This window comes from Neophocaena asiaeorientalis, unplaced genomic scaffold (genome assembly GCF_003031525.2).
Source record: "Neophocaena asiaeorientalis asiaeorientalis breed wild unplaced genomic scaffold, Neophocaena_asiaeorientalis_V1.1 scaffold876, whole genome shotgun sequence".
Lineage (NCBI taxonomy): Eukaryota > Metazoa > Chordata > Mammalia > Artiodactyla > Phocoenidae > Neophocaena > Neophocaena asiaeorientalis.
The window spans coordinates 227,547-254,257 of NW_020174254.1; the positions used below are offsets into that span (position 1 = coordinate 227,547).

At 41.8% G+C, this 26,711-nt stretch overlaps 1 protein-coding gene across 1 annotated transcript in view; it reads right to left on the reverse strand.

Annotated features, from left to right (window-relative positions):
* Positions 1-702: 702 nt before the first annotated feature.
* The window catches only part of GRPR (gastrin releasing peptide receptor), a 32,922-nt gene continuing 6,913 nt past the window's right edge, over positions 703-26,711 (reverse strand). Inside the window, exons 2-3 of the mRNA XM_024755232.1 lie at positions 4,193-4,544; positions 703-2,775 (exon numbers count right to left, since the gene is read on the reverse strand). Coding sequence (XP_024611000.1) covers positions 2,386-2,775; positions 4,193-4,544 — 742 coding nt within the window. The 3' untranslated portion in view covers positions 703-2,385. The remainder of the gene's footprint in view (positions 2,776-4,192; positions 4,545-26,711) is intronic.

Sequence of the window (26,711 nt, forward strand, 5' to 3'; positions counted from 1 at the left end):
GAGGGAGGCATTAATATAAGTCCTACTCCCAAAATGTCTTCGGAAGCAGGGAGATCAGAGATGCTTGAACAAGTCATGCTAGGAACCCAGAATGCTATGCACTTTAGCAACTAACTAGGTATGGAGTCACTTATACTCAAGAGTTTTGAAGAAAGCCAAGGGTAAAATTGTGGAGCAGCAGTTCAAGATAACAGGTGCGTGGAGGTTGAAGAAGTGTGAATAGGAAAGGTACTCTTTGTACAAGGAGGAGATTGAGCAAGGTGTTTTCTTCTATCTCTTTCAGCTCTAATTACAAAACATAACAAGCTAACGGGATATCATTCATACAAATTATTCGAAGCAATGGAATTGTCTGTCTCCTTCCATTCCACTATTGGGAACATGCGTGTAGAATGGTGGTTGAAGGATTTCTCAAGAGGAGTTGCTGCAAAGGTGGCAGAAGTGGGACACCTGTGAGTAGGTGGCTACATAAATGCTTAAGAGACAGAAATCGAAACAATGATGGGGCTCAGAGGATCTCAGCAATAGAAGGGACTGTCCTCTCATTCTAGAGATTTAAAAAAATGATAGCCATATATATATATACATATATATATGTGTATATATATGTATACACACACACACACACACACACACACACACACACACACACACACATATATGACAGAGTTGGGATGTCAAGCTAAAAATCTTGGTTCTTTCAGCTATACTACCTGTCTTCTTTTCAAACTGTCCCACGTAATTATGGAGCACCAGGAAAGCAGGTGTGTATGGTATGTAAGTGCATGTAGCAAACAGAAGTGCAAAGGTTCACTCCAGCTAATACAATTATAAATACCGATCTTTACAACAGTCTTGGTCCCAACTGCTAAAGCTCTGTAGACAGTGAGCACTTCCTTGTATCAAGACACAAAAATCTTATAAAACTCTCATGTGGAAGAGAGCTGACTGTTCTATCTCACCTGGATAGAGAAAACCAGAACTAAAACTGTCTTAGTGTGTAAGGGCTACACATGAGGGCACATTTGCAGAATTTGGATTTATCTGAAAGTGGGGTAACACATTTGCAATCTGTCAGAATTGGCCTGTCCTTGAGTCAAGAAAAACTTGATTCAGGGTATCTAAAGAAAGAGAGTCAAATCCTTTTACTCACTTAGAAAACAAAAAAGATTTAAGTCCAGTATTTTTCTGCACATGGGCTGTTTCATAAATACTCTTTATAAGTAGAAACTTAATGTATCTGTAGCTGTCTTTCAATCAGTTCTTAAAGCTGAGACCTCCCCCCACAACTTTCTTACACATACTGAGACAGAAACACATATTACTGACATTGAATTCATTTCCTGCCACAGACTTTAGGTAAAGCAGGCATTAAATGTAAACATGTTTCTATTTCCACTCAAATATGATCCCTTTCTTCTCATGTGAAACTACTTCTTCACTGTAGCAGACAAGGACAGCCAAATAGAAGTAAATACATTTGTCTGAAAACCTATATGCCTAAAATAAATACTATACTTTATGCACTTTTATAAATGTTTGATGAATGGATAGTATGATCAATTTTCCCCGCGAAGGATTTCTCTGATATGGTGGAACCGCACCATGGATGATTGCAATTGGGTAACAGCAAAAAGGATCTGCATTGAGTTAGAATTCGGCGTGTGAGCTATCACTCCCCAGCCACACCTGGACCTCAATATATGTGTCAGTGTGTTTGGTTGTGTTTTTGCCTTAGAATGATGTGGTGAGTGTTTCTCCTATGTCCTCAGCAATGTCTTTTAAAAACAATCGACACTCAGGGATTTGTTTTAAATTGGCTTCCGGTGTTATCAGTTTGGGGACTGTCCCTTATACATGGGACTCGCCTAGGGTTGACTTTTCATATTACAAGTGTAAAAAAAAGTTCCTCTGTTTGTGATTATAAGTATTCCTGAAAAACGACTCAAATCGTATTCTTAAAGCACTGACTTCTGCTTAAAGAAATGACAAAGTGAAGTCTTTCACAGAGTGAACATTCAGTGTACAATTTCTCTGCTATATAAATCTGGTTGCTCATATAGTTTCTATGACTTAGTTGAGCACATCTGTATGTCAGGGTTTAATGCTTAAAATAATGATTTCCTATTTGTTCCCTTTTCTAAAAAAGGGAAAGTTTGCTCTGCGTCAGAAGCAGCATTCACAAGTTGAAATGGAAAACACACGCCTTGATGGGCCTTTCCAACATAATGGTGACCCATTTGGGCCTCCCCCCAGCCCGCCCACATCGCTCGTGAGCCTGCCAAAGGGTCTTCGGAGGGTACAGAGACAACAACAGAGGCGAGGGTTCCTTACCAGCCATAAGGCAAAACCAGGAGTCCCTAGGGGGCAGGGTCAAGGGTCAGTCTAGACGTACCCCTCGTGACAGATGTTTCCGTTGATGAGGCTGAAGGTGGCCGCGGAGGGTGTGGTGCTCTTGAAGGAGGTCATGCAGGTGGTGCTTCTGCCGGAGCTGTGAGACCGGGTCATCAGGCTGGGCCGGCAACAGAGGAGCTGGGTGTTGAACTGTTTCCTGAAACTCTTGCTCAGCAGGTAGAGGGCAAAGGGGTTCACGCAGGAGTTGGTGAAGGCCAGGAGGCGGGCGCAGATGCTGGTGACGAAGTGGAGCACGGAGGTGTCCACCTCGGAGTAGTGGTAGGAGCGGTACAGGTAGATGACATGGTTGGGGAGCCAGCAGAAGGCAAAGAGACCCACAAACACCAGCACTGTCTTGGCCAGGCGCTTCCGGGATTCGATCTGAGGACAGAGTGACACAGAGGCAAAGATGTGGGCAGAGCAAAAGATGGGGAAAATGAATTAGGGAAATGGACGTGCTCACAAGGCCACAGAAAACAAGTTCAATAGTTCCAATGTGCCTCTGAGCTCTTTAAACAAAGCTGATTACATGCTTGAGTGGACTGCACAATGAAATTCTAGTAAGTGCCCCCTTTGTCCTCAGGAGGGCATTGGTGCAGTTATCAGCCATATGACTTCATGTCTTTCTCGGCTCCACAGTTAATAATTTCTTCTTCCCTCTGATGCTTACAAAAGCAGCCAGCTTTGTTCTTCCTCATTCGCCAAACCAAGATAACTGCCTATTATTTTTTTTACTCTCAAGTTTTTTCTGGCCTATATAACACAGGAAGGGTCTCAGAGAAAAGTGGGCTGAACATCTCCTTTTTTTCCCAACTCCCTCTGCTACAGCAAGGGGAAACATTGTTCTCTTTAAAGAATCTGGGGTACAATGGATGTTCACCATTGAGAGGTCTTTCAAGCAGGGAGACAGTTTCACTGAGAACTGCCATTTTCCCCCCATAATTGATGAGGGGAAAAAAAGAATTTTAGAGGGTGAAGCCTCTAACTGAGTCAGCTACACGTTTTAAATGGAGGGAGAGTCTTTCTGCTTTTCCATCATAAATACCACACGATCTACATTTGGACTAGAAGACAAAAACTGATGAAGACGACAAAGCCAGAGCCCCTGGTTTCTACCATTTATACCACAGGATGAAATTATGGGGGTGACAGGGGGATTGGGGAAGGGAGCCTAACACATAAGGAGGGCATCCTGCACTCTGGGCCATCTGGGGGTACATGTATCTCTCTTGTGATCCTCCAACAGCCTTACAATATATGGGTTATTACCCTCATCATGGATAAAAAACTGACTCTCAGAAAGGGTAAGTAAGTCAGGAAGCCTGGATTTGAACTCAAACCAATGTGAACCCATCTTAATCAAACTACTGCTTTTTCTTCAACCAGCCTCGTTGTCCTGCCCTTTCTGCTTTATCACATGTGGTAACTGTCTTCCTACCCAAACAATGTGGTTGGAGCTTAAAGAAGTCACATCCCTAGGAGCCTCAACATTTTATTTTTTAAAAAACAACAACAGATTTTTCTCAAAACGAAACCCATACTCCAAAGCTTTCAGGTTCTCCACACCTCGCTAGCCTAGGTCTCTTTAATAGGAGAACCAGATTCTTAAAGAACACCTGCATGCCAAGTCTTCTGAAGCTAGGAGTTCCTGTTTACCATCTGGCCACAGATCACTCACCACTTCTACTGCAGAATCAGGCAACATGACCACCCAAATACTGAACTTGTCAGTGGAGTCCTAAAGAAACGCAAGGAATCAAATCCCCAAGGAGGAAATGAATCACTTCTAAGCACCCACCTGCTTCTTGACGTGTATATTCCCTTCCACGGGTAGATTGTAAGCACTCTGGATCAGATTTTTGGCGATGAAGTAGTAGTAAACAGAGATGATCGACAGCGGGATGATGTAGAAGACCAGGAAGGAAGCCATGGAGTGGATTCTGGGGTGCAGCTCATTAGAGTGTGGGTACGGGGCACAGCTAATGAAGGTCTGGTTGGTGCTTTCCTCGTGGAAGGGATGTAGGTCAGAAAATACAGCCTCTGGGATGGCCAGAAACATGGAGATGATCCAGATCAGTGCGGCTTTGAGGCAGATCTTCATCAGGGCATGAGAGGCCTGGATATCCATTGGCCGGACGATGGCTTTGTACCTGGGGCAGGGAAGAGGGAAGTTATCTATTACTATTATGGGTGCCTGGGCCGGGACTAGGGTGAGGCCAGTGAGGCCCCTGAGGTGCAATACTTAAGGAGGCGTTGACTGTCAGGTTCATGCAAGCGCTGACTCTGAACTCACAGCGAGCGCCTCCTTAAATGCTGCACCCCAAGTACCTGGCTCACTTCATCCTAGTCCTGGCCCTGAGGGGTGCTGCTCCCTTCCCCCTGCAGTAATATTCTGCCCACATTCTTTCTTGATTTTAAGAATACTTCTCAGAAAAGCTGAAGCTCCATTTATTTTTCTTCTTAAATCACAGAAATGAATAACAACGCACGTTTAACAAAGGATGCTGGAAAAAATGCAAATTAGGAAACCTTTAGTCACTGAGTATTTACATAAGCCTCTTTTCTTTTTCAAAGGTTGCAGAACAAATAGTCCGCTGAAAAAGTCACACACAGAAGCATCCGTGTAATTAACAAATGAATCTCCCCGCCCCCCCCCACTCTCTTTCAGCCTTATCTTCTCTTGCAATATTTAGGTCCTTCCTGGTTTCTGTGCTACCTGTGCCCCTGTCGTGGGTCGAGTGCTCTGGGAATGAGACATTGAGATGTAGTCAGGAGGACACAGAGTTTATTGTTGATGAACACCTGTGGGGAAAGGGAAGGAGGCAGGACTGGGCAGAGGGAGCTGTCAGACCCTGATGCAGATCTGACAAGGTCTACACCAACCAAGGTGACCAACCATCCTAGTTTGCCTGGGCATTTCCCAGTTTTAGCACTGAAAGTTCTATGCTCTGGGAAACTTCTCACTCCCAGTGACCGTGACAGCTGGTCACCCTACAACAGCCCAATGGGAAGCTCAGGAGCAAAGATTGCCCAATGAAGGGGTCCTGTCTTCGTGGAAATGGCCAAGCCCTTGCATCGTCACCTGGCTTGGTCGCTGGCTGGGGCCACCCAAAAAGAAGGTGACCTCAGTTGCTACCTGGTTCTGTCACTAGGCAGGAGCTGCCCAAGAAGAGCATGACCGTAGCTTGAAAGGTGAAGCGGACCCAGAAGGAGCTGAGAGCTGAACAGCAAGTCTTTCCTTCAAGGGAGGTCTGAGCAGAGCATCTCCATGCCTGCTACAACTCCCCATACAACGCCTAGCACAGTGGGCCACACACTTATTTTGGGTCCACCTGTTGAGAACCCACTAGAGGATGAGCCTTTGGTGGGCAAAGACTGGGTCTTTTTCTATCTTGGTATCTGCCAGCACTGCGATTTGCACACATGGCACAAACATTTGTTCTACTGCACAAGAGCTACTATAGTGTAGAAGGTAATATGAGTTGGGACCACCTAAATGTGAGGGTGTTCATTGTTGAAAACGCCGTGCTGACACTGGGTTCTACCTGTGATACTCTTCTATATAGTGGACTTCAGTGAGAAAGGAACAGTTATTTCCACTTATTTCCATGTTGATTAAACCTCCACTGAGTTACCACTCCTGGCTGCACTCTGACTCCTCGCTCACTTTCTGCGTCCCTCCAGGGAGGGGGAGTGAGTTTTGAGTGGTGAGTTTGGGAAAAAGAACCCAGCATGTGCATTGGGCTTCGAGAGGCCTGTGCTTATCTAAGTGTCCCTGACAAGGGGAGTGGCATATCTAATATAGGAGATCAGAGTGTCTGCAAGTTCATTATTGCTGGGCACCTAGGTCACATTCTCCAAACAGCTTTATGAGATATAGAAGCAACTATTTCTATTGTCATCTGTCTTATTTCTATATCTAGTTCTCTGTTCCCACTTCAGGTAGGGGAGAAAAGGTGACTATTTATCAGATATCCCCAACACTCCAGAACAACACTGTAGTCCTGCTTCTGTGTACCCGGGTTTGCTTTTCCGTCCATAATTTGTATTAGTGCATTTAAAACAATTACAGGGACTTCCCTGGCTGTCCAGTGATTAAGACTCCGCGCTTCCAATGCAGGGGAGGGGGGCGGGTTCAATCCCTGGTCCGGGAACTAAGATCCCACATGCCACACGGCATGGCGAAAAAAACAAAACAAACAAACAAAACACTTATTAAAAAAAAGAATTTCAAAGGCGGTTCTACTGTCCTGTGGTGCTTTCTCTAGTCACTAGTCATTTCAAACATTTTAATTCCTAGTTTAGAATGTAGGCAGGAAATTGATTTTTTTTTTTTTTTTTTTTTTTTTTGCGGTACGCGGGCCTCTCACTGTTGCGGCCTCTCCCGTTGCGGAGCACAGGCTCCGGACGCGCAGGCTCAGCGGCCACGGCTCACGGGCCCAGCCGCTCCGCGGCATGTGGGATCTTCCCGGACCAGGGCACGAACCCGTGTCCCCTGCATCGGCAGGCGGTGTCTCAACCACTGCGCCACCAGGGAAGCCCGGAATTGATATTTTTAATGAAAGATATGTGAATATCCTCAGCCAGAGATGTATATGACTAAAGATATCTCTGATAAATCCATTAGAGATAAACTGGTAGTTATGACTTCCATGTGCATTTTCTGGCAGATAGCAGTCACAAGTACCATTAACTCTCCAAGGGAAGGTGATTCCCTCAGGCATGAAGCAGAAACCAGAGCGAATGGCTTACCTCCTTCTCTCTTGGGAGTCTTCTATTCCTAAGTGCAAAATGCCATGGGAACTATTGAGCTACTATTTCAAATTCACAACTTTTAAAACATAAAAGATAGTATAAAATATTTCTTTTATAGCTTTGCCAGAGAAATAATTTGAATCTAAATCTAAATAAGCCTCTAGATCTATGTACCAGTTTTCAAGAAATGTGGGGATAGAAGAACCTGCTAGATGATGCAGTCAGTCAAATCCTGAACTGGAAAATTCTACAGGAATAATGACCCCATTTTTTCAACAAATATATGGCATAGAAGAGCAGAGAAAATGGTTTATAGACTGACTGGTATCAGTGCAATATTTAGACTCCTTTTGGATTTTGATCCAAACCAAACAACCATAAAAAGATATTTTTGAGACTATTGAAGAAAATCAAATATAGATTTAGTACTGGTGATATCAAGGAATTATCTTTAATGTATTAAGTATAATAGTGGTATTGTGGTTCTGTGCTTTTTAAAAATCTTTATTTATTAAAAACACACCCTAGGTGTTCCCTGGTGGCGCAGTGGTTAGGAATCCGCCTGCCAACGCAGGGGACACGGGTTTGAGCTCTGGTCCGGGAAGATCCCACATGCTGCGGAGCAACTAAGCCCATGTGCCACAACTACTGAGCCTGCGCTCTAGAGCCCGTGCTCCGCAACAAGAGAAGCTACTGCGATGAGAAGCCCGCGCACCGCAACGAAGACCCAACGCAGCCAAAAAAAACCCCCCAAAACAAAAACACACCCTAAAATATTTATCAGTGAAATAATATAATGTCTAGGGTTTGCTTTAAAATATTCATATATATTCATATATCATTTGTACAATTAAAAAATAAGTAAAAATGCATTGCCAACAGTTTTCTATTATGAAATATTCATAAAATATCAAAGAAATTACAGAAATCCCATTTACTAAGCTCTTGCCTTGTGCCAAGCAGAGAATAGCATTGAAATGATCTCATTTATGTTCCAGACAACTCCAACAGGTAGGTGCTATTATCCCCACTCTACAGGCAACAAATTGAAGCTCAGATGGTTTCAGAGGTGGTGAAGTCAATATTCAATTTGGGACCAGCTCTTTTCAGGATAGTACAGCTCTTTAAGAAGAAAGCTCTGGGAAAATCCTTCCTAGAGATAGAAAAATAGAACAGCCATTTCCCAAATGTGTACGGAACATACCAACTGTTCCCTGGAAGTCTAATGGTTCTATAGAGCTTGGAACATAGCAGTCTATATCTTCTGGTTTGGGCTGCTCTGCCTGGAGCTCCCAATGAAGGGAGACCCCACTGGGCGGTTCTTGTTTAAGAGTGATGACTAGTTGGACTAGGATGGATACCAGCCAATAATAATCGAAACCAGCCAATAAACTGCCTGGCCAACTACCAAAGAGTCTCTCTTTCTCTTAAGCATTTAAACTGAAAAATTGAGAGGATGTAGTTAGTCAATCGTAGATGATGGAAATAAAATATTATGATGCTGAGTAAGGGATCAGTGCAAGATGAATAAGCAAAGTAGGTAGAGTGAGACAAAGAGAATCAGGCAGATATAAAAGCAGAAGGAGCTGAGATGATGTGGCTCTAAGTCATACAGAGGGTCCTTGGTTCCTGGCCCACAAACCACTTTTGAATGTCCAAGAGGTGTTCTGTTATAATCTTACAATTCTCCCGTTCCCTTTTCACTTGAGTTAGTTTAAGTGGCAACCATTCTTTGTCAACAAAAGAGCCTTATTTAGAACGATTAGACATGGTGGTCATTTAAAGCCATCATCAGATTTTATTTCCAGGATCATTTCGCATAGATTATCCCCCACTTCTGGTCCTTTGAAAGAAAGGGCTGTCAACTTTCGATTGTACTCAAGAGAGAGACTAGTCTATGTCCTATTCTTAAATTCGCCATCACTTTCTTGCCTCTGCCCTTTCGTCATGCCTGATTCCAGAGTCTCCATTCATCTGAAGGCTGTCCTTCCAAATTCCAGCTTATAAATATCATCTTGAAGCTTTTGCTGATCAACCTAGGCCTCGATAATTCCCGTTCCTTCTCCCAACCTGTCTAATTTTACTCTTTTCGTGTTACGCTTACTCTGCACTACCTTGAATTGCTTGCTAGCTTTCCATTGGCATGTCTTTTCTACCTGACTTTCTCATAAGTTCCTGAGGTCAGAAGCTTATATCTTCTCCTCTTCTCTTCTTTCTGTATCACTGAAAATGCTCCAGGTCCCCTGTTCCTCTTACCACTTATTTCAAAGTCGAGGCTCAGCAAATACTTGCTAATCAATTAAGATTAATAATATGTGACTTGCAGATGTGTCTTTTATTTTCAACTTCTCATAAGTAAGCGACAGCAGATTCACTTTCACACACCTAGTAAGAGTCATTCTTCCACAGAATGACCAATTCACTTCTCTGACAATATGGGGCCAAAGACAATTGCTTCCCACTTCTGAAAACATCCGGTGCTTCATTTTTCTTATGCAAACACCGGAAAGGTCAAAAACATTCTCTGTGCAAGATTAACGTGTCAAAGGGATTCTTGGCAAGTAGAAGTAGCTGGCTTCCACACCCAGGGTTGGCAACCTTTGCCCACAGAAAGGTATGTCTTTTATTCAAACACGGGCAGTTTGTTTAGTTTTAAGGATCCAGCATTTCAGCCCCTATTTGTTCACAATTACCTACCGAAGTCTGTAGGAATTGTTGAACAACAATATTTTAAAACCTCGATTACAATCCTAATGCACGCTACCTGGAGAGGCCTGAGGTGAAGAGAAGACGAAATGAACTAAATGTTCTCTAGGGTAATTGACACATTGTCAGCATTTAAATTAGAATCCTAATACCTAATAAGATTTGACAAGACTATTAAACATTGGCTTTATTTCCTCCTGAGAATAATGCCAAGAACTTTTCTGAAGAAATGTGAGGCAATTATTAGCTGGTTTGTAAAATGACTGCAGTCCAGAGCAATGGAGTCTTACCTCCTTTGAGCTATTACACTGCAAATGGAGAGTTTGCTGGTCCTTGGTACCCATCAACTGTTATCTTTAGTTATGTAACAGATTACAGTCATCCTTTTCTGTCCTTCTCTCTGGGCCAAATAACTCCAATGCTCTTTTTCACTCCTTCTTAATATACTCCAGTTTCCTTGGGGCTCTAATGTGAATTTGGGAGCAGAGACACCTAGTTCCTAATGGTGATTCTACCCACTAGCTTTATGATCTTGGACAAATCACAGACTCCTTGCACCTCAGTATTCTCATCCCTGAACAGGACATAATTCCTGCAACCTTCAATGTAATAACTGATTCAAGCAAAAATAGTAAAACCACTGAGGGAGAGGTTTTCGGGGAACAAGATATACACATAGTCTCAAAGAGTTTCCCCACAGATTACTATTTAATTACAAAAGGAAAATGCACCTTTATGTTGGGGAGGTCCAGAGGTCACCTCTCTAATCAAGGGGTCAAACCCAGGGCGAACTTCTCCATTAGGCAGGCACGGGTCTGGAGCCCATGATAACTTTAGAGGCTCGGGAAAATGTTTTAATTTCTTTTAAAATCAGGAAAAAAATAAACATAATCCACCTTGGATTATATTTATCTTTGTGCCAATACAACTATAAAATATACTTTTTTATATGTTTTATGGTGAAAGGATCCCATGAAGGTAAAAGTGCAAAGGGCCCAGGAAATTCATAATGTGGCCCTGATCAAACTTAGCATCACTGATAGCAGGACAATCTGCGATCCTGTGCCTCCTATGCAATGCAATGGGAAGGACATAACATTGCCTATGCAGTGTTCTTGTCTCCAATTTTTAACCTGAATCTACTTTGAAGAAACAATCAGACAAATCCACTTCTGGCACATTCTACAAGATAACTGGCTTGGATTCATCAAAACAGTCAACATCATTGTTTTAGATGAATGTAGGGGAGCTACTATTCTACCTTAAAGGAGATTAAAGAGATATAACAAGTAATCTTTTTCACAATATGTCCTATGTCAAATTATTATGTTATACACCTTAAACTTATACAATGTTATGTGTCAATTATATCATAATAAAACCAGAAAAAAAGAGATATAATAACCAAATGCAATGCATATGCCTTGATTTGGTCCTAGATTTAGGGGGCAAAAAAAGCTATAAAAGACATTTTGGGGACAATGGAGGAAATTTGATCATGGATTACACATTACTTGGTATTAAGGAATTATTGTTAATTTCATTGGGTATGATAGCAGCATTGGGGTTATGTAGAAGAGTGTCCTTGTTCTTAGGAAATACACAAACATACTTAGAAGTGAAAGGTCAGGATGTTTGTACCTTACTTTCCAGAGTTCAGCAAAATAAAACAAAACAAACAAATATATATACTAGAGAGACATATAATTATTATATACTTTATATATATATGTGCTACAAAGAGAGTAAGAACAAAATCTAGGAAATGTTCATTGTGGAATGTGGGTGGGTATTACACAAGAGTTCATAAACAGGTTGGGGAGAAAACTTACTCTAAAATATAGAATTTTTAAAAGATGAGCAAGTAGTAAAATAATAATCTTAAAATAATGTGGTATATATTTTATTAACAGTAAATGCTGTTGTCATGGGAAAAACTTTATTATAATTATAATTTCAATGGGATTGAATGTGTCATATCTGATTAGCGACTCTACCAGGAATGAGGGAAGTGTTTTCTCTGCTATGTTCATATTGTTCTCTTGGAGTTGCAATTTTAGTATCATCTACAATCTGTGGGGTTTTGTTTTGCTCTGTTTTGTTTTGGCAGGAATATTTTTAAGCTAATGTTCATTTAGGGAGGTTAATTAAAACTAGATCATGCACAAGCAGATGTCAGTCTGTAATGCCTCTCCATTAGCTGAAAGTGCAGGGAAGAGTAAGGTCATTGTTGAGACTTGTACATGGCAGGAACCCCACTCCTGCTGCCTGAGCTGCACATGACAAGGGACCCTCTGACGTGGACTCAGTGACAGGTTGAGCCTCAATTTGGATACTACACAGTATTAACTTTTAATTCATCCTTATTTTTAAATAAAAATCAAAATAAGTAGAAGTGAACTCCACTTTGGGGTCCATTGTCCCAGAACACACTTTCCAGAAAATTTAGCTAAGGTTTCAGGGGGCTTTCTAAGGGTCTGCAGTGAAGACCTTCTTGTCGCCGGAAGAGGGGAGCTTAAAACTCAGACCAAGACAGAGGATCAAGATCCACATTACAAAGTGTACTCATATTTTTTCTTATTTTCTTCAGAGAGATCCAGATACAGATCGTGGATCCACGCAGGACCACCTCTGAGTAAAATCCTGAAGTTACACCTTTGTGAATCAAAATTTCCCCTCCATTGTGTTCTCCCCCTGTAGGAGCCCACTGTCTCCCTGCTTTGAGGAAGGGAGTGTGTATCAGTCATTTGCTCTTTAGTATGGATTCAAGTCAATGAGATGACCTTCCTGTATGTAGAGTTCTACCTCTGATTATATAAGGAAGGCTCTGTTTCCCAATCAAGGTATTTTTGTTTATTCCTCCATCCAGCAGATAGAAGAGACATTTGGGGTACAATGGATGCAGGCAGTTAGACTTCTAAATATTTACTTTCTTCAAAGGCTTACTCTGTAACTATCATGTGCGGATTCTTTCTTGTAACAGATTGCGGAGGAACAAGACCATTTTGTACCTGGGTTTCAATTAGATTGATTCTGTTAAAAACAACAATAATAATAGCTAAAACTTACTGGAGACTTCCTGTGGATCAGGTAACTAAGCTATGAATTTTGTTTAAAATGTTGCTTTTTATCCTCACAACAGTTCTAGTAGTAAAATAATATGTGGCAGGTACTAGTATTATTGCTCTTTTACAGATGAGGGAAATGATGTGAAGTACGCTTTCCACGGCCATCAGTGCTAAGCAGTGGAAACAAGATTTGAGCCCATGCAGGCTCTCCCCTAAGCCTCTACCACCAGGCCCTACTGCTTCCTATAATGATGGTCCTGTGGTTGACCAGGCAACCTGGGCTTTCTAGTGTAGGGGAAGGAAAATCATTTTCCCTCTACCCTTCTAGGTTCTTGACTAAGACCCCATACAATAAAAGGCAGCTTAACAGGAGAAAAACAAACAGAAGTTTAATAACATGTATACCTCCATGACAACATGGGAGAGACCCAGAAAAACTGAGTAACTCCCTGAAAAGACCCGAGCCATCACCTTAAATACCATCTTCAGCTAAAGACCAAAGAAGTGGGTGAGGGCTTCCCTGGTGGCGCAGTGGTTGAGTCCGCCTGCCGATGCAGGGAACATGGGTTCGTGCCCTGGTCCGGGAAGATCCCACATGCACCAGTCCTAGGAGGTTACCAGGCAAAGAACAGTAAAGTATAAGCTCATTCTACAGATTTCAGTCCATGCCTTCTACATTGATAAGTTTCTAGAGATTTAGAGTCATCCTCTTTTTCCTGGTACCAAAAGGGAGACACCCTTACAAATGGAGATTTCCCTTATAAATGTAAATGTTTCCTATAACAGGGTAACTTCTACTCAGTTTTTAGAGCTTCTCCTATATGTGCTATTTTCTTTTTAAAATTTTATTTATTTATTTATTTTTGGCTGTGTTGCGTCTTCATTGCTGCACGCAGGCTTTCTCTGAGGCGAGCAGGGGCTACTCTTTGTTGCAGTGCGTGGGCTTCTCATTGCAGTGGCTTCTCTTGTAGCGGAGCATGGGCTCTAGGCGCATGGGCTTCCGTTGCTGTGGCACGTGGGCTCAGTAGTTGTGGCACATGGGCTTAGTTGCTCCGCAGCATGTGGGATCTTCCCGGACCAGGGCTCGAACCCGTGTCCCCTGCATTGGCAGGAGGATTCTCAACCATTGCGCCACCAGGGAAGTTCCTGTGCTATTTTCTTAAAGAATAAAAAAAAAAGCCGAAAATTATCCTTATGCCAATGAGGCACATTTTGGGGCAAATTCTGCTCCCCTTTACTGGTATTGGAACTAAGGAAGAAAACCAAAGAAAGGATCAGAGTGTCTCTTCCCTGCCTGCTGCAGCCATGGGGAAAGTAGTATCTTTCTAGACAGACACAAAATTTTTATTCTTCCTCCTTGAGTCTGTTATACCTAATCTCCTGCATTTTCACCCCCATATATACACCCTGAAGTTCTCTGTGGCCTGAGGCCAAGAGTGAGGTCTGGACTCTTTCATATATTCAGAACTCGCAGGGCTTAAAGAGGCCATCTCAGTGAGACACTGGAGCAGAGGTAAAAAGGCATCAGGGAAGGACTAAAAACCAAAGGCTGGAAGGAGGCTAGAGAAAGAGCCAATGACATGGGGAAGGTTTCAGAAGTGTAGGGCTCTGAGGGATGTAGAAGCTGAGGTATAAAATGGGAAGACAAACACAGGCAACTGTTGGACATCTGATGGTGCTCTGGCAGAAAGAGTTGAGCAACTATTGACCCTTGGGCCCAAACTGGGTTTCAGCAGGATGATCTAATTCCAAAGCTCAGTGCTAATCCTGTAAGGAGCCCATCAGAAGGGGTATAAACAGGATGAAATATTACAGTTGCCAGAGGGTATGTTTAAAACGACAAAGGAAAGCAGTAACCCAGTTAAATTTCAGTAGGTGTGCAAACATCCTGGCACAAGTTGTTCGAAGGCCATTCCTCAAAAATGTTACGGAGAGAGGAACATATATTTATAACTTGTTAGAATTTTTCAGCAATTTATTTATTTATTTATTTTTTCTTTTCCTGCGGTACGCGGGCCTCCCACTGCCGCGGCCTCTCCCGTCGCGGAGCAGAGGCTCTGGACGCACAGGCTCAGCGGCCATGGCTCACGGGCCCAGCCGCTCCGCGGCATGTGGGATCTTCCCGGACCGGGGCACGAACCCGCGTCCCCTGCACCGGCAGGCGGACTCCCAACCACTGCACCACCAGGGAAGCCCTCAGCAATTTATGAGCCAAGAAATTTGAAGAACGTTTATAAATCCCATCTCAAATTATAGTTACGCGGCCTGCATCTACTCTACTGCGTGGCATAGAAGATACACAGAGAATCGGGAAAAAAATCACAAAGACAGAAAAAAAAAATCACCCATGCTCTAGCGTGGAGGGTATAGTAGACTCTGGGTAATTAATTGTCTATATAAATTGTCATTCACCCCCAAACAGACCCTGAGACAAGGATTTAGGTGCATGTAGTTTATTTGGGAGGGGCTCTCCGGAAGCACAGGGAGGGAGTGGGGAAGTGGCACAGGGAGCAGATGAAATGCAATATAGGGTACCACACGGGGCAACTGGAGCACAGGCCAGTTGGGGACCCCCTGAGAGACTGTGGTGAGCACATTCCAGAACTTGCCACCAAGGGCCGAGGAGGCTGGGGTGTCTACCCACCGACTCCCATCCCTCTTTGGTCGAGAATTGTCCTGCAGTATTAATTCAGGGCACTCCGGCCTGCCACACACCTTCCTTTGGCCAGGATCACCCTCGGTCAGAGAAACACAGGAAGCCCAGGTCTGTAAGTGACCTCTGGGGTCCACCAACCTCATCCAGTATGTCAGTTCTTCCCCTGGTCCAGTTAAGTTATCAAACATATACAGAAAATGAGACAATTTCAGTTTTTAAATATACTTCAAATTATTGGGGATAAAAATAGAATTTCTGGGCTTCCCTGGTGGCGCAGTGGTTGAGAGTCCGCCCGCCGATGTGGGGCACATGGGTTCGTGCCCCAGTCCGGGAAGATCCCACATGCCGTGGAGCGGCTGGGCCCGTGAGCCATGGCCGCTGAGTCTGCGCGTCCGGAGCCTGTGCTCCGCAACGGGAGAGGCCACAACGGTGAGAGGCCCACGTACGGCAAAAAAAAAAAAAAAAGAATTTCTAAGTTTCTAAATTATCTCAGTAAAATACATTATCTTTTTTTTTATTTCAAAATAAGAATCATTAAAGCTCAAAAATACCATCATGGCATATGAGTCATTGTGGCTAATTATAAAAATTTAAGAGCACTATATCTAAATAACCTTTTGTGAGAGGTTTTATACGTGGAGATATGGTGACCCAACTTTGTAGCTCATTAGGTCTCCTGGCCCAGAAGGCTGATCCTGCCAGCATCACGGAGGTAAATGCTAGTGGTGAAGGAGCCCAAGACAGGGAGAGAGAGGGACTGGAGGGAGACTGGGAGCCCCGTGTTCTACTCCCACTTCCATAATTAGCTATTTCTGTATAAGCAGGCTGTCTCAGTTTCGTTTTCTTTTTCAATTTTTATTTAACCAAAACTTATTAGCACTTATTGTGTGCCTGGTACAGCTCCCAACACTTTTCAAGTGACTGTCCACTAGAACATCAATCAGGTGAGATTTCAACCACACTCTCGTAGCTCGAGCCCTTATGAACAGAAACAACAATCATGCTAATGGTACACTCACTTTTTTGACTGGGAATTCTAACGTTTCATAAAGAAGTCAACACATTATTTCATCTCACCATGACAAAAATTACAACAGTCCTGTGAAATATGAAAAGTAAATGCCCTTATCCCTTTTTACAAAGCAGAAAACTGAGGCTTATAATTTGCCCAAAGTCACACAGTTGACAATTAGAAGAATCAGAGCTCAAACTCAGACATCTCTTCAACAAAATTCAATGCTTTTGAATTTATCCTTACTATGAATAGTGCTCTATTAAATGTGAACCTCCAAAACATAATAGAAGGAAGGAAGGAAGGAAGGAAGGAAGAGGGAAGGAAGAAAGGAAAGAAGGAAGAGGGAGGGAGGGAGGGAAAAAGAGTTTATAAGTCTGTCACCATGAAATTTTGGGGGTATCTTAAGAACCAATTGGAAAAGTTTGCTTTGATTCAGCAAAGACAATGTCAAGGAAGGTGGTCTAGAGGCAGTTAGTTCATTTGAACAACTTTTTTCAGTTAAAAAATTTAATATAAAAGTGTTAACAGTTCATTGTAGAAATTTAGACAGAGAATTCTTAAAAAAAAAAAGAAGAAGAAGAAAATCATCCATAAGTCTTACATGTGATGTTTTGATATATTTCTTTCCAACTTTCCTTTGTCTTTTGAACAGAATCCAGAGCATACAATTTGAGATCTTTTTTAGAGTCTATAGCCTAAGCATTTCTGCCTCAAGATGCCCATGACTCCTCTAGCCAGCAGGCGGCGCTCTGCAGATACCAGCTGGCCTCTCTGGGCACCATGTCCATTTAGCTCTGAGGAGCCCTGGTGGTCACTAGAGGACAACGCCCCTGCCTTCACAGATCCCTTCTAGGATTAGCTCCAGCGCAACACGTCCCGTCTAAATGAAGCAAAGCATCCCCACTCCTCAAAAACTAGCACTTTTAATAATCAAAAGCATATCTTCAGCACCTACTTTTGCACGGTCCTGTACTAGGTACAGAAGAGGTCAAGAGAAGCATAAGCCCTGGACACTCAGTGACATTTTCTCTTATTCCATCCTGGAAATTAAAAAGGCTCATGCACCCTGGGTCACAGGACTATAAGTTTCTTAAGTGTTGGGTCTATGTCTTGTTCATTTTATGCCTATTTTGCTTATTGAACAAATATATAATTAAAATTAAAAATCTAGAACTGTGCACCCTATTTGTCTGGCCTGTATTGTCTTACTTGCAGGTAAGGAAATGGGTTCACAATGCTCAAAATAACCCACTCCTCCGCTGCCACGCTCCTAGCCAAATCCTCCTCTCAAGTCCACTTAGCCCAGAACAGTCTGGACACCATCTTATTAGGCTTTTCCCAAGAGATCTCCTGTGACCCAAACACATCCTATTTCTCTAACCATACCAAGCCCAGAAGAATCCCTGGGGGTACTGAAGAAATGATTCTCCCTGAGCACAATTTCCCTTTTTAGCAATTTTAAGGTGACTTGCTTACATGAGCGCATAATGAAAAGATGCTCCCTCCTATGGGAGCTGGAACCCAGCTAAGTCTGGGTTTAAAACTCTCATTTTCTTTATTTAAACAACTGTTAGTGTCACAGAGGACCCAGGCATGCTGGAAAAGACACGTGGCTTAAAAACGTTGGCTTGACTCTCAATTTTTTGATGATCCAAAAGCTAATGTGCCTGATATGATGGTGCCTCATACCGTAAAGCATCACACAGCTGTATGATCTGTCTTTATGATCTTCCCTAGGAAGTCTGTCCTGGCTAAGTGGACAGGGGTCATGGATCCCCTTAGGTCCCACTCCATCTAAATAGGAAACTCTCTCTGCTAAATGACCACCTCAGCAAGTGTGTACACGCCTGCATATCAGGGACACCAACCTAAGGCCAGCTGGCCAAACCTGGCCTTCTGCCTGTTTTCATATGGCCCACAAGCTGAGTGGTTTTGACATTTTTTATGGTTGGGGGAAAAAAATCAAAAGAAGAAGAATACTTCACAACATGTGAAAATTACACGAAATTCCCATTTCAGCGTCCATAAATAAGGTTTTACTGAAATTCAGCCATGACCGTTTGCTGACATCATGTCTATGGCTGCTTTTGCGCTATAATGGCAGCGTTGAGGGGTTGCAACAGGGACCTCATGGCCCACAAAACCAAAAATATCCACTATACGGCCCTTTACGGAAAAGGTTCCCCGGTCCCTGGCCTATGTGCACTGAATGTGTGACCAGGGCTCACGTTTCTGTTGCTCTCTGCCTGTCCACACTGGAGCTGTTGGTTCCTTCTTTACACAGAGGAAAGCCCGTCTTGCATTTCACACTGAACCGCCCGTTAGGCTTATTAATTTGTGATAGTGAAGACTACAGGCCACTAACCTCTGGCACTGGTCTTCCAGTATTAAACACTCATGGCTCAGGATGCTTAGTCAATCTGTCAGCACATTTAAATACTAATTTAGTATCTCAGGCTCTCCTTGGCACAATGGATATAAAAGTCCCTGGCCACTAAGGATTTAAAATCTGGTCGAGGGGCTGAGATACATCCAGGTAAAGTCCTTAAAGAACAAGAGAATGATACTCACACATGTATATTCTCCTTCGTGGAACACTCAGATGATGCTAGGTCGGTATATGCCCTGCTGTCATCATGGTACAGACATATGAGAATATGTTTGATTATAAACCTGCTTTATATATAACTATGGAATATAAAACTTAGGCATCCTCAAGTCCCATTTCCTTAACTTAAAGAAGAGGAAACTTGTGGCCACAGAGTTCCCACAGCCGGTTAGCTGAAAACCAAGAGTAGAACCTCCGTCTCTGGATCCCCAAGTCACTTATATTTGTCTACAGCACTTCGGATTTGCAGGCTTTTTAAAGCACAAGTGAAGAATGCTTAAAACTAAATACTGACCACATTTATCTTCATCTTGTAGTATATATATGTATTCCTGAAGCCATCATTTTAACCTTCAATTTCACCTCTGTTGACAATCTAGGAAAGAAAAGATGCCAAATTCTGATTTTTCTGCTCTTCTGTGATGTTTCCAATCATTTAAAGTGGAGAGGGAAAAGATAATAATGAAATTCTTAACAATCTGTTCTATCCACCATTTATGTTAAAATAAATAACATTTCCCATATGTTCTCACGGATAAACTACTGTAATTTTGTTTTTACATAATTTTATACTGTTTTAAAATTATGTTTAAAGTATTTCTCATAACAGAGGCCTGACCCTGGTATTAAATTGCCTGACAATAAAAACAAGCACCACCAAAGAGAATAAAGAAACCCTGAAAAGCTTAAAGTTGACCTGTAGTTATTCTATTTATATGTAGACAGCATAGAAATAAGTGAGTCACATGGACCTATTATCTATTGTCACAGTAAATTCTTCTCACACTGGAAATAAGTTTCTTTATGTGCCACATTTCACATTTTCCCCCTATTTCTTTCCTATGTAACCTTTAGCTATCACCACTGGCCAATTAGTCTGGGTACAATACAAAAAAAGAAAAAGTAATAAAGAACTGAAGTTTAAAGAAGTGTATCTTAGCAACATTTTGGCGCTGTCCTTCCCACAAAATTGCAGCTTTTATCAATCACTGCATAACTAAATGTCAGCTCTAGCTCCTGCTTATTGGGGCTAAGAGACCTGGCCTAGTTGAAAGATCCCAGAGGCTTTGATGTACCTATAATACTTGGCAGTGTCCACTGCCGCAGGCCTCAGCTGAGATTCCTGACTTACGCACTTTGAGGTTAGCCAGAGCTCATTTCTCTGCATCTAAATTGCTGATTTAATTTGAGCAATTAAATGCTGATGCTGATCTCTCTGATCTCTCTGAATGCTGATCTCAAAGGTCTGACTAGGTGGTTCTGGACTCCTCTTTAGAGGAACTGGGATGTGGATAGCTTGGTGGGCAGCAGATCAGGTCTTTAAGAGAGGTGGTACAGGATTTTCCACTTCTGATAATGGCAACCTAGCTTGTTGCTGACCAACTCTCCAGAAATGAAAAGCTAGAAAATCCCTTTGAAAACATCAGAGAAATAACAAGGCAGTAAGGATTCGAGGGGCCAAAATCCTGGAGAGAAAGGAAATGCAAAGAGATGAAGCTATTATTCAGCATCATTTTCCCCTTAAGGCATTTACCAAATTTCAAGCAGCACCAAGAGAAACTGAATGCTGAGAAGAGCTTCTAGCAGTTTCAGGATGAAGGGGAATAATAAATGGAGTTCAGGGCCCACAAAGGAGAGAAGCCAGGGTAAACACCCCAGGCTTACAGTTGAGATGCCCAAAGAGGTACATCCTAATAGTAGCACTGAACCAGAAATAGACCAGTTCTCACAAAGACCAAGCCCAGCCTCCAATCTACTCAATCCCTGACAAGGTCAGATACACTGCCACCTCCTACCTGCCCACAAGAAGCAAAAGCTAATCTTTTCTGGAAGATAATACTATCCAGAGCCCCAAATTATCTACACTTCTTCATATACAAAATCAAGTTGTCAAACAAAAATTTCCTCATATACTGGAAGAGAAAACAAAATGGTCGAAAAACAAGAGAAGAAATATATAATAGAAACAGATTTATAGAGGTTCCACAAGTTAGAGTTACCAAAGAGGGATTTTACAATATATTGGGACTAATTCAAGAAATTAGGCGACAAGATGGAATCAAATGGAAATTCTAGAATTGCAATATACAGTAACTGAAATTAAGAATTAAATGGAAGCTTCAGAAGCAGACTAGACACAGCTGAAGAGAATTTTTGAGCTGAAAATGGCCAGAGTGAAGTACAGTGAGACAGAAGGATGGAAACACAGAAAAGGTAATAGAAATGAATGGGCAAAATGGTGAACTGAAATTGTGTTTAAAATACTTCCCAGTCACAGAGGCCTGACTGAAGTATGAAATCGCCTGCATCAATAAAAGCAAAAACAACCAAAAGGGGAAAAAAATTTGAAAAACTTTAAGTTAACCTGCAGTTATTCTATTTACATGTAGACAGCATAAAGAAGGAGAGCAAAAAGAGAATGGGGCAGAAACAATCTTTGAAGTTGTTATGGTTGAGAACTTTCCAAATGTGGCTAAAATCATCAAATCACAGGTTTAAAAAAAAAGCTATGAATCTCAAGTAGGAAAAATACAAAGAAAACCACACCTAAGTGCAACATAGTAATGCTGTTGAAAACCAAAGATAAAGAGAAACATCTTAAAATGAGTCAAAGAGAAAAAAATCAATAATTTTAAAGGAGCTACAATGAAACTGACATCTGACTTCATAGCAGAAGTCAGAGGACAATGAATAGCAACTTCAAAGTGGGGAAGACAAGAACAGCCAGCCTAGAATTCTGTCCTCTCCAAATGACATTAAATAAAGACATTTTCAGACAAATGAAACCATAAAATGTATCCCCATTAGACTTACACTAAGTGAAATACTTAAGGACGTTCTTTGGGGAGAAGTGAAATAATCTCAGATGATGTCACAGAGATGCAGGAAGGAGTGGAGAGCGAGAAAAGGTGAATACAGGAATAAATCTAAAGGTAAATATGTGAGTAAATGTAAGTATGTAAAAGCAATTAACATAATGTCTTGTGGGGTTTAAAATATGGATAGAGTTGAAATATAGAACAACAATAACCAAAAAAAAAGGCAGGAGGAAATTAGAATGAAGTTAAAGTGTCCTATTACCCTTGTCTGGGAAGTAGGAAAGTTCTAATTTATAGTAAATTTTAATAAGTCAAGGATACATGTTGTAAACACTAGAGTAGCCCCTAAAAGAATATTGAGTTTGTATAATTAACAAATTCATGCCAGGAGGTGGGGGGAGGATAGAATAATTTAAATGTTTAATTAATTGAAAAGAAAGCAAGATGGGAGGGAAAAAGGATTATGAAACAGGTGAGACCAACAAAAACCAAATAAAATGGTAGATTTAAACCCAAATATAGGGACTTCCCTGGTGGCACAGTGGTTAAGTATCTGCCTGCCAATGCAGGAGACATGCGTTCCATCCCTGGTTCGAGAAGATGGCACTTGCCATGGAGCAACTAAGCCCATGTGCCACAACTACTGAGCCTGCGCTCTAGAGCCTGTGAGCCACAACTACTGAGCCCGCGTGCCACAACTACTGAAGCCCATGCACCTAGAGTCCATGCTCTGCAACAAGAGAAGCCACCACAGTGAGAAGCCGGTGCGCCACAATGAAGAGTAGCCCCCGCTCACTGCAACTGGAGAAAGCCCGCGTGCAGCAATGAAGACCCAATGAAGCAAAAAATAATTAATTAATTAATTTTAAAAAAACCCCAAATATATCAGCAAAATTGAGGTTATCAGAGTGTCTGTGTTTATAGGGCAGAAACTTATAGCCAAGTTACAAATAGCAAATACATTTGTGTGAAGTCACTCATGTCATGCATACTCACAAAATACCAACATTGACGAAGGTAACTTAAAATTCATAATGCAAAGACATCCATGGCAAATTGGTTAATGGGCGTCATCAATTAAATGAGTATTTAAGATTACTCAAGGCACAAGAAAACGTGAAATGCTGTGAAATTTTACAGCCCGTATAGGAAAGAAACTTGATAGTGTCTTTCTCAGATGATCTTAAACATTTGATAATAATCTTAAACACTTACATGACATTACCAATAATGAGTTATGAAGCTGAAAGAAACTTTTCTAACCTCTCATTAATAGTAAGTCAATTTGAATCAACCATGCGAGAAGACTGAGGTATCTTTCTAATTTCTCTATAGAAAAACATATCACCCAACAGGCACATGAAAAGATGCTCAACATCCTTAAGCATTAGGGAAATGCAAATCAAAACCATAATGAGATATCACCTCACATCTGTCAGAAGGACTGTCATCAAAAAGAACACAAATAACAAATGCTGGCGAGGGTGTGGAGGAAAGGGAACCCTCCTGCACTGTTGGTGGGAATGTAAATTGGTGCAGCCACTGTGGAGAACAGTATGGAGGTTTCTCAAAAAACTAAAAATAGAACTACCATATGACCTATTAATTCCACTCCTGAGCATATATCCAAAAAAACCAAAAAACTAATTTGAAAAGAAACATGCACCCCAATTTTCACAGCAGCATTATTTATAATTGCTAAGATATGAAAGCAACCCAAGTGTCCAGCAATGGATGGATAAAGAAGATGTGGTATATATATATATATATACACACACACACACACACACACACACACACACACACACACACACACACTGGAATACTACTCAGCCATAAAAAAGTAAGATTTTGCCATTTGCAGCAACACGGATAGTAGAACCTACCAGAATTCATTCATTCTTTTATTCCTTCCTTCATGTATCCATCTATTCATGTGTTCAATACACACTTATCAAGCACCTACTACAGGTTAGGGACTGTCCTAGTGTCAGTGAATATGCTAATGAATGCCATAGCCTCTCTCTTTTTTGAGCTTATATTCTAGTGGTAGGAGACAGAGAGTAAGCAAGTAAACAAACAAATGAACAAAATAATTCTCAAAAAGATTATAGCGGATGATATTTATCCAAGAGAAATGGAGACATACATCCATACAAAAACTGTACGTGAATGTTTATGACAGCTTGATTCATCATCATCCAAAACTGAAAACAACCCCAATACCCATTAACTGAAGAATGCATAAACAAACTGTGGCCTAGCCATGCAATGGACTCAGCAATAGAAAGGAAGGGACTACTGATACATGCAACAACATGAGTTGAAAGAAGCCAGACTCAAACAACTACACACTGTATGATGTCATTCATATATTTTGGAAAAGATCGGTGGCTGCCAGATTTATTTTTTCTTTCTTTCTTTGTTTCTTTCTTTTCTTTTACTTTTTCTAGGAGCTTTATTTTCTGTAAGAACAACTTAGTGTGTAATGGAGGTTATAAACTAAAGAAAGTTTGGATGTGGAAAAAAAAATTCCCTCTTGGGTGGAGGAAGAGGATAGACTACAGAGGGACATGAGAGAATTGGGGGGGCTGATGGGATGTTCTATATCTTGATTTTGCTGGTGGTGGTTACATGACTGTGGAAGATTGTCAAAATTCATAGAAATGCACGACTAAAAGTTTACTGTGTAAGTTACACCTCAATCAACCTGAAAGAAGAAACTGAATGATAGAATAGCGTTGGTCATCACTTTAGTCTCAGTGGCCAACAAAGACCTCCTACAGAAGGTGACATTTAATGTGTAAAATGAACCTGCAGCCTCTTAGGGGTTCCTAGGGAAATCAAATCATTTCATGTAGCAGCAAATATCAGATACTAATCCAATACTTAATAACCAGAATTTCAAAGATGACTGTAATAAAAAAGATCCCTTGATCTATTACAGGGAAGTAGAAAAAGGAATGAAGAAAAAATTTTTTCTTTTATTCTGCAAAACATGTGTTTTAATTAAGAGAGAATTTATGCAAACCCCACACGCTAGGAGGATTTACAAGTGCAAAAATGCAAATTTAGTCTATTTTCAAAGGACGGTATTGAGAAGCACAGTTCAAAAACACCTCACCAGGGAGTCCTTTCAGTCTATGCTCTATGTTTCATGATTAAGCATGTGACCTGTCTCGCCTCCATGCATTTTAAGTCGCCAGAAATGATCATTAATCACATAAAAGTCTACCACTTTAAAAGACAATGTGTGAGAGACAAGGTCAGACTTCTTTGCTGCCCTTGTCTCCATAGCACTCCAACTCAAAGAGTCTTGCTGGGAACCCCCCCTCCCATTGCGCCTGCCCTCTGAGCACTCCCAGAGCCGGCCAGCAGCTGTGACAGATCCCGCCCCACGGCGAGACAGGAGCTGAGTTTCCCTCTGGAGAGGCAGCATATGCTTCAGAAAAATCATACCCTAGAGAAGTTATGGACTGGTGATTCATGTAAACTCCTTCAACAGAGAGACTTCCTGGGAAAGTTGCTTTACGAGAGATTAAATTGTCCTCCCTTGTGACAAATGGCCAGTCTCCTTGGGATCAGTGAAGCTGGGCTCTAGAACAGTAGAGGAGCTTTGGAATGACTGGGGTGATCCCCTCAGAAGAGGGCTAACTTGGAATCACTCAGGGTATCTTTCCACAGAACAGTAGAGGTCAGGATCAGTAGCTCCCACTGCCCAGAGAAGGGAAATGGAATCAGACTTTGTTTTGATGGTTTCTGAAGAAAAGTTTTCAGTTTCCCTGAAGGAATTGGGACTTGGAATGAGGAAAGCGGGGTTCTAGTGTGACTCTACTCTGAATTTGTTGTGACGAGGCCAAATTCCATCACCTCTTTTGGTCTCTGTGTCAAACAAGGTGAGATATTGTGATTTATAAGAAATATATATTTGGTCATTCAGATGACCAAATACATATTTCTCATATACGTTTGGTCTTGTCCAGTCCCTGGCTCACACTCTTAAAACCCTTGGAATTTCCTAAGTGTGTTGAGAGTGATAAAGGTGTCTTTTGTTATGTTAATGACTTCGGGAAAGGAGTTAAGGTTGGGGGCTGGTCACCAAGTGATTAAACTCGTGATTAGAGGGCTGGGACTTTAAGTCCCAGCCCCAGACCTCTGGGGAGGGGGATGTGGCTGGAGGTTGAATCAGTTGTCAGTGGCTAGTGGTTTAATCAATCATGACTTCGTAAGGAAGCCTCCATAAAAACCCAAAAGGACAAGGTTCAGAGAGCTTCTGGGTTGGTGAACACATGGAGATGCAGGGAGAGTGGCACCTGGAGAGGGCCAGGAAGCTCCCTTTCCTTGTATCTTGCCCTATGCATCTCTTCCACCTGGCTGTTCCTGAGGATAAAAGTATTGTACCCTTTTACAATAAACCAGTGATTTAATAAGCAACATGCTTTCCTGAGTTCTGTGAGTCACTCTAGCAAATTAATAGAACCTGAGGACAGGGGGTCATGGGGACCTCTGATTTTTAGCCAGATGGTCAGAAGCACAGGTTTGTGACTGGCATCTGAAGTGGGAGTGGCGGGTGGTGCAAGTCTCAGTAGGACTGAGCCCTCAACCTGTGAAATCCGATGCTACCTCTGGGTTAAATAGTGTCAGAATTGAGTTGAATTCTCAGACACCTAGCTGGTGTTCTGAGAATTGC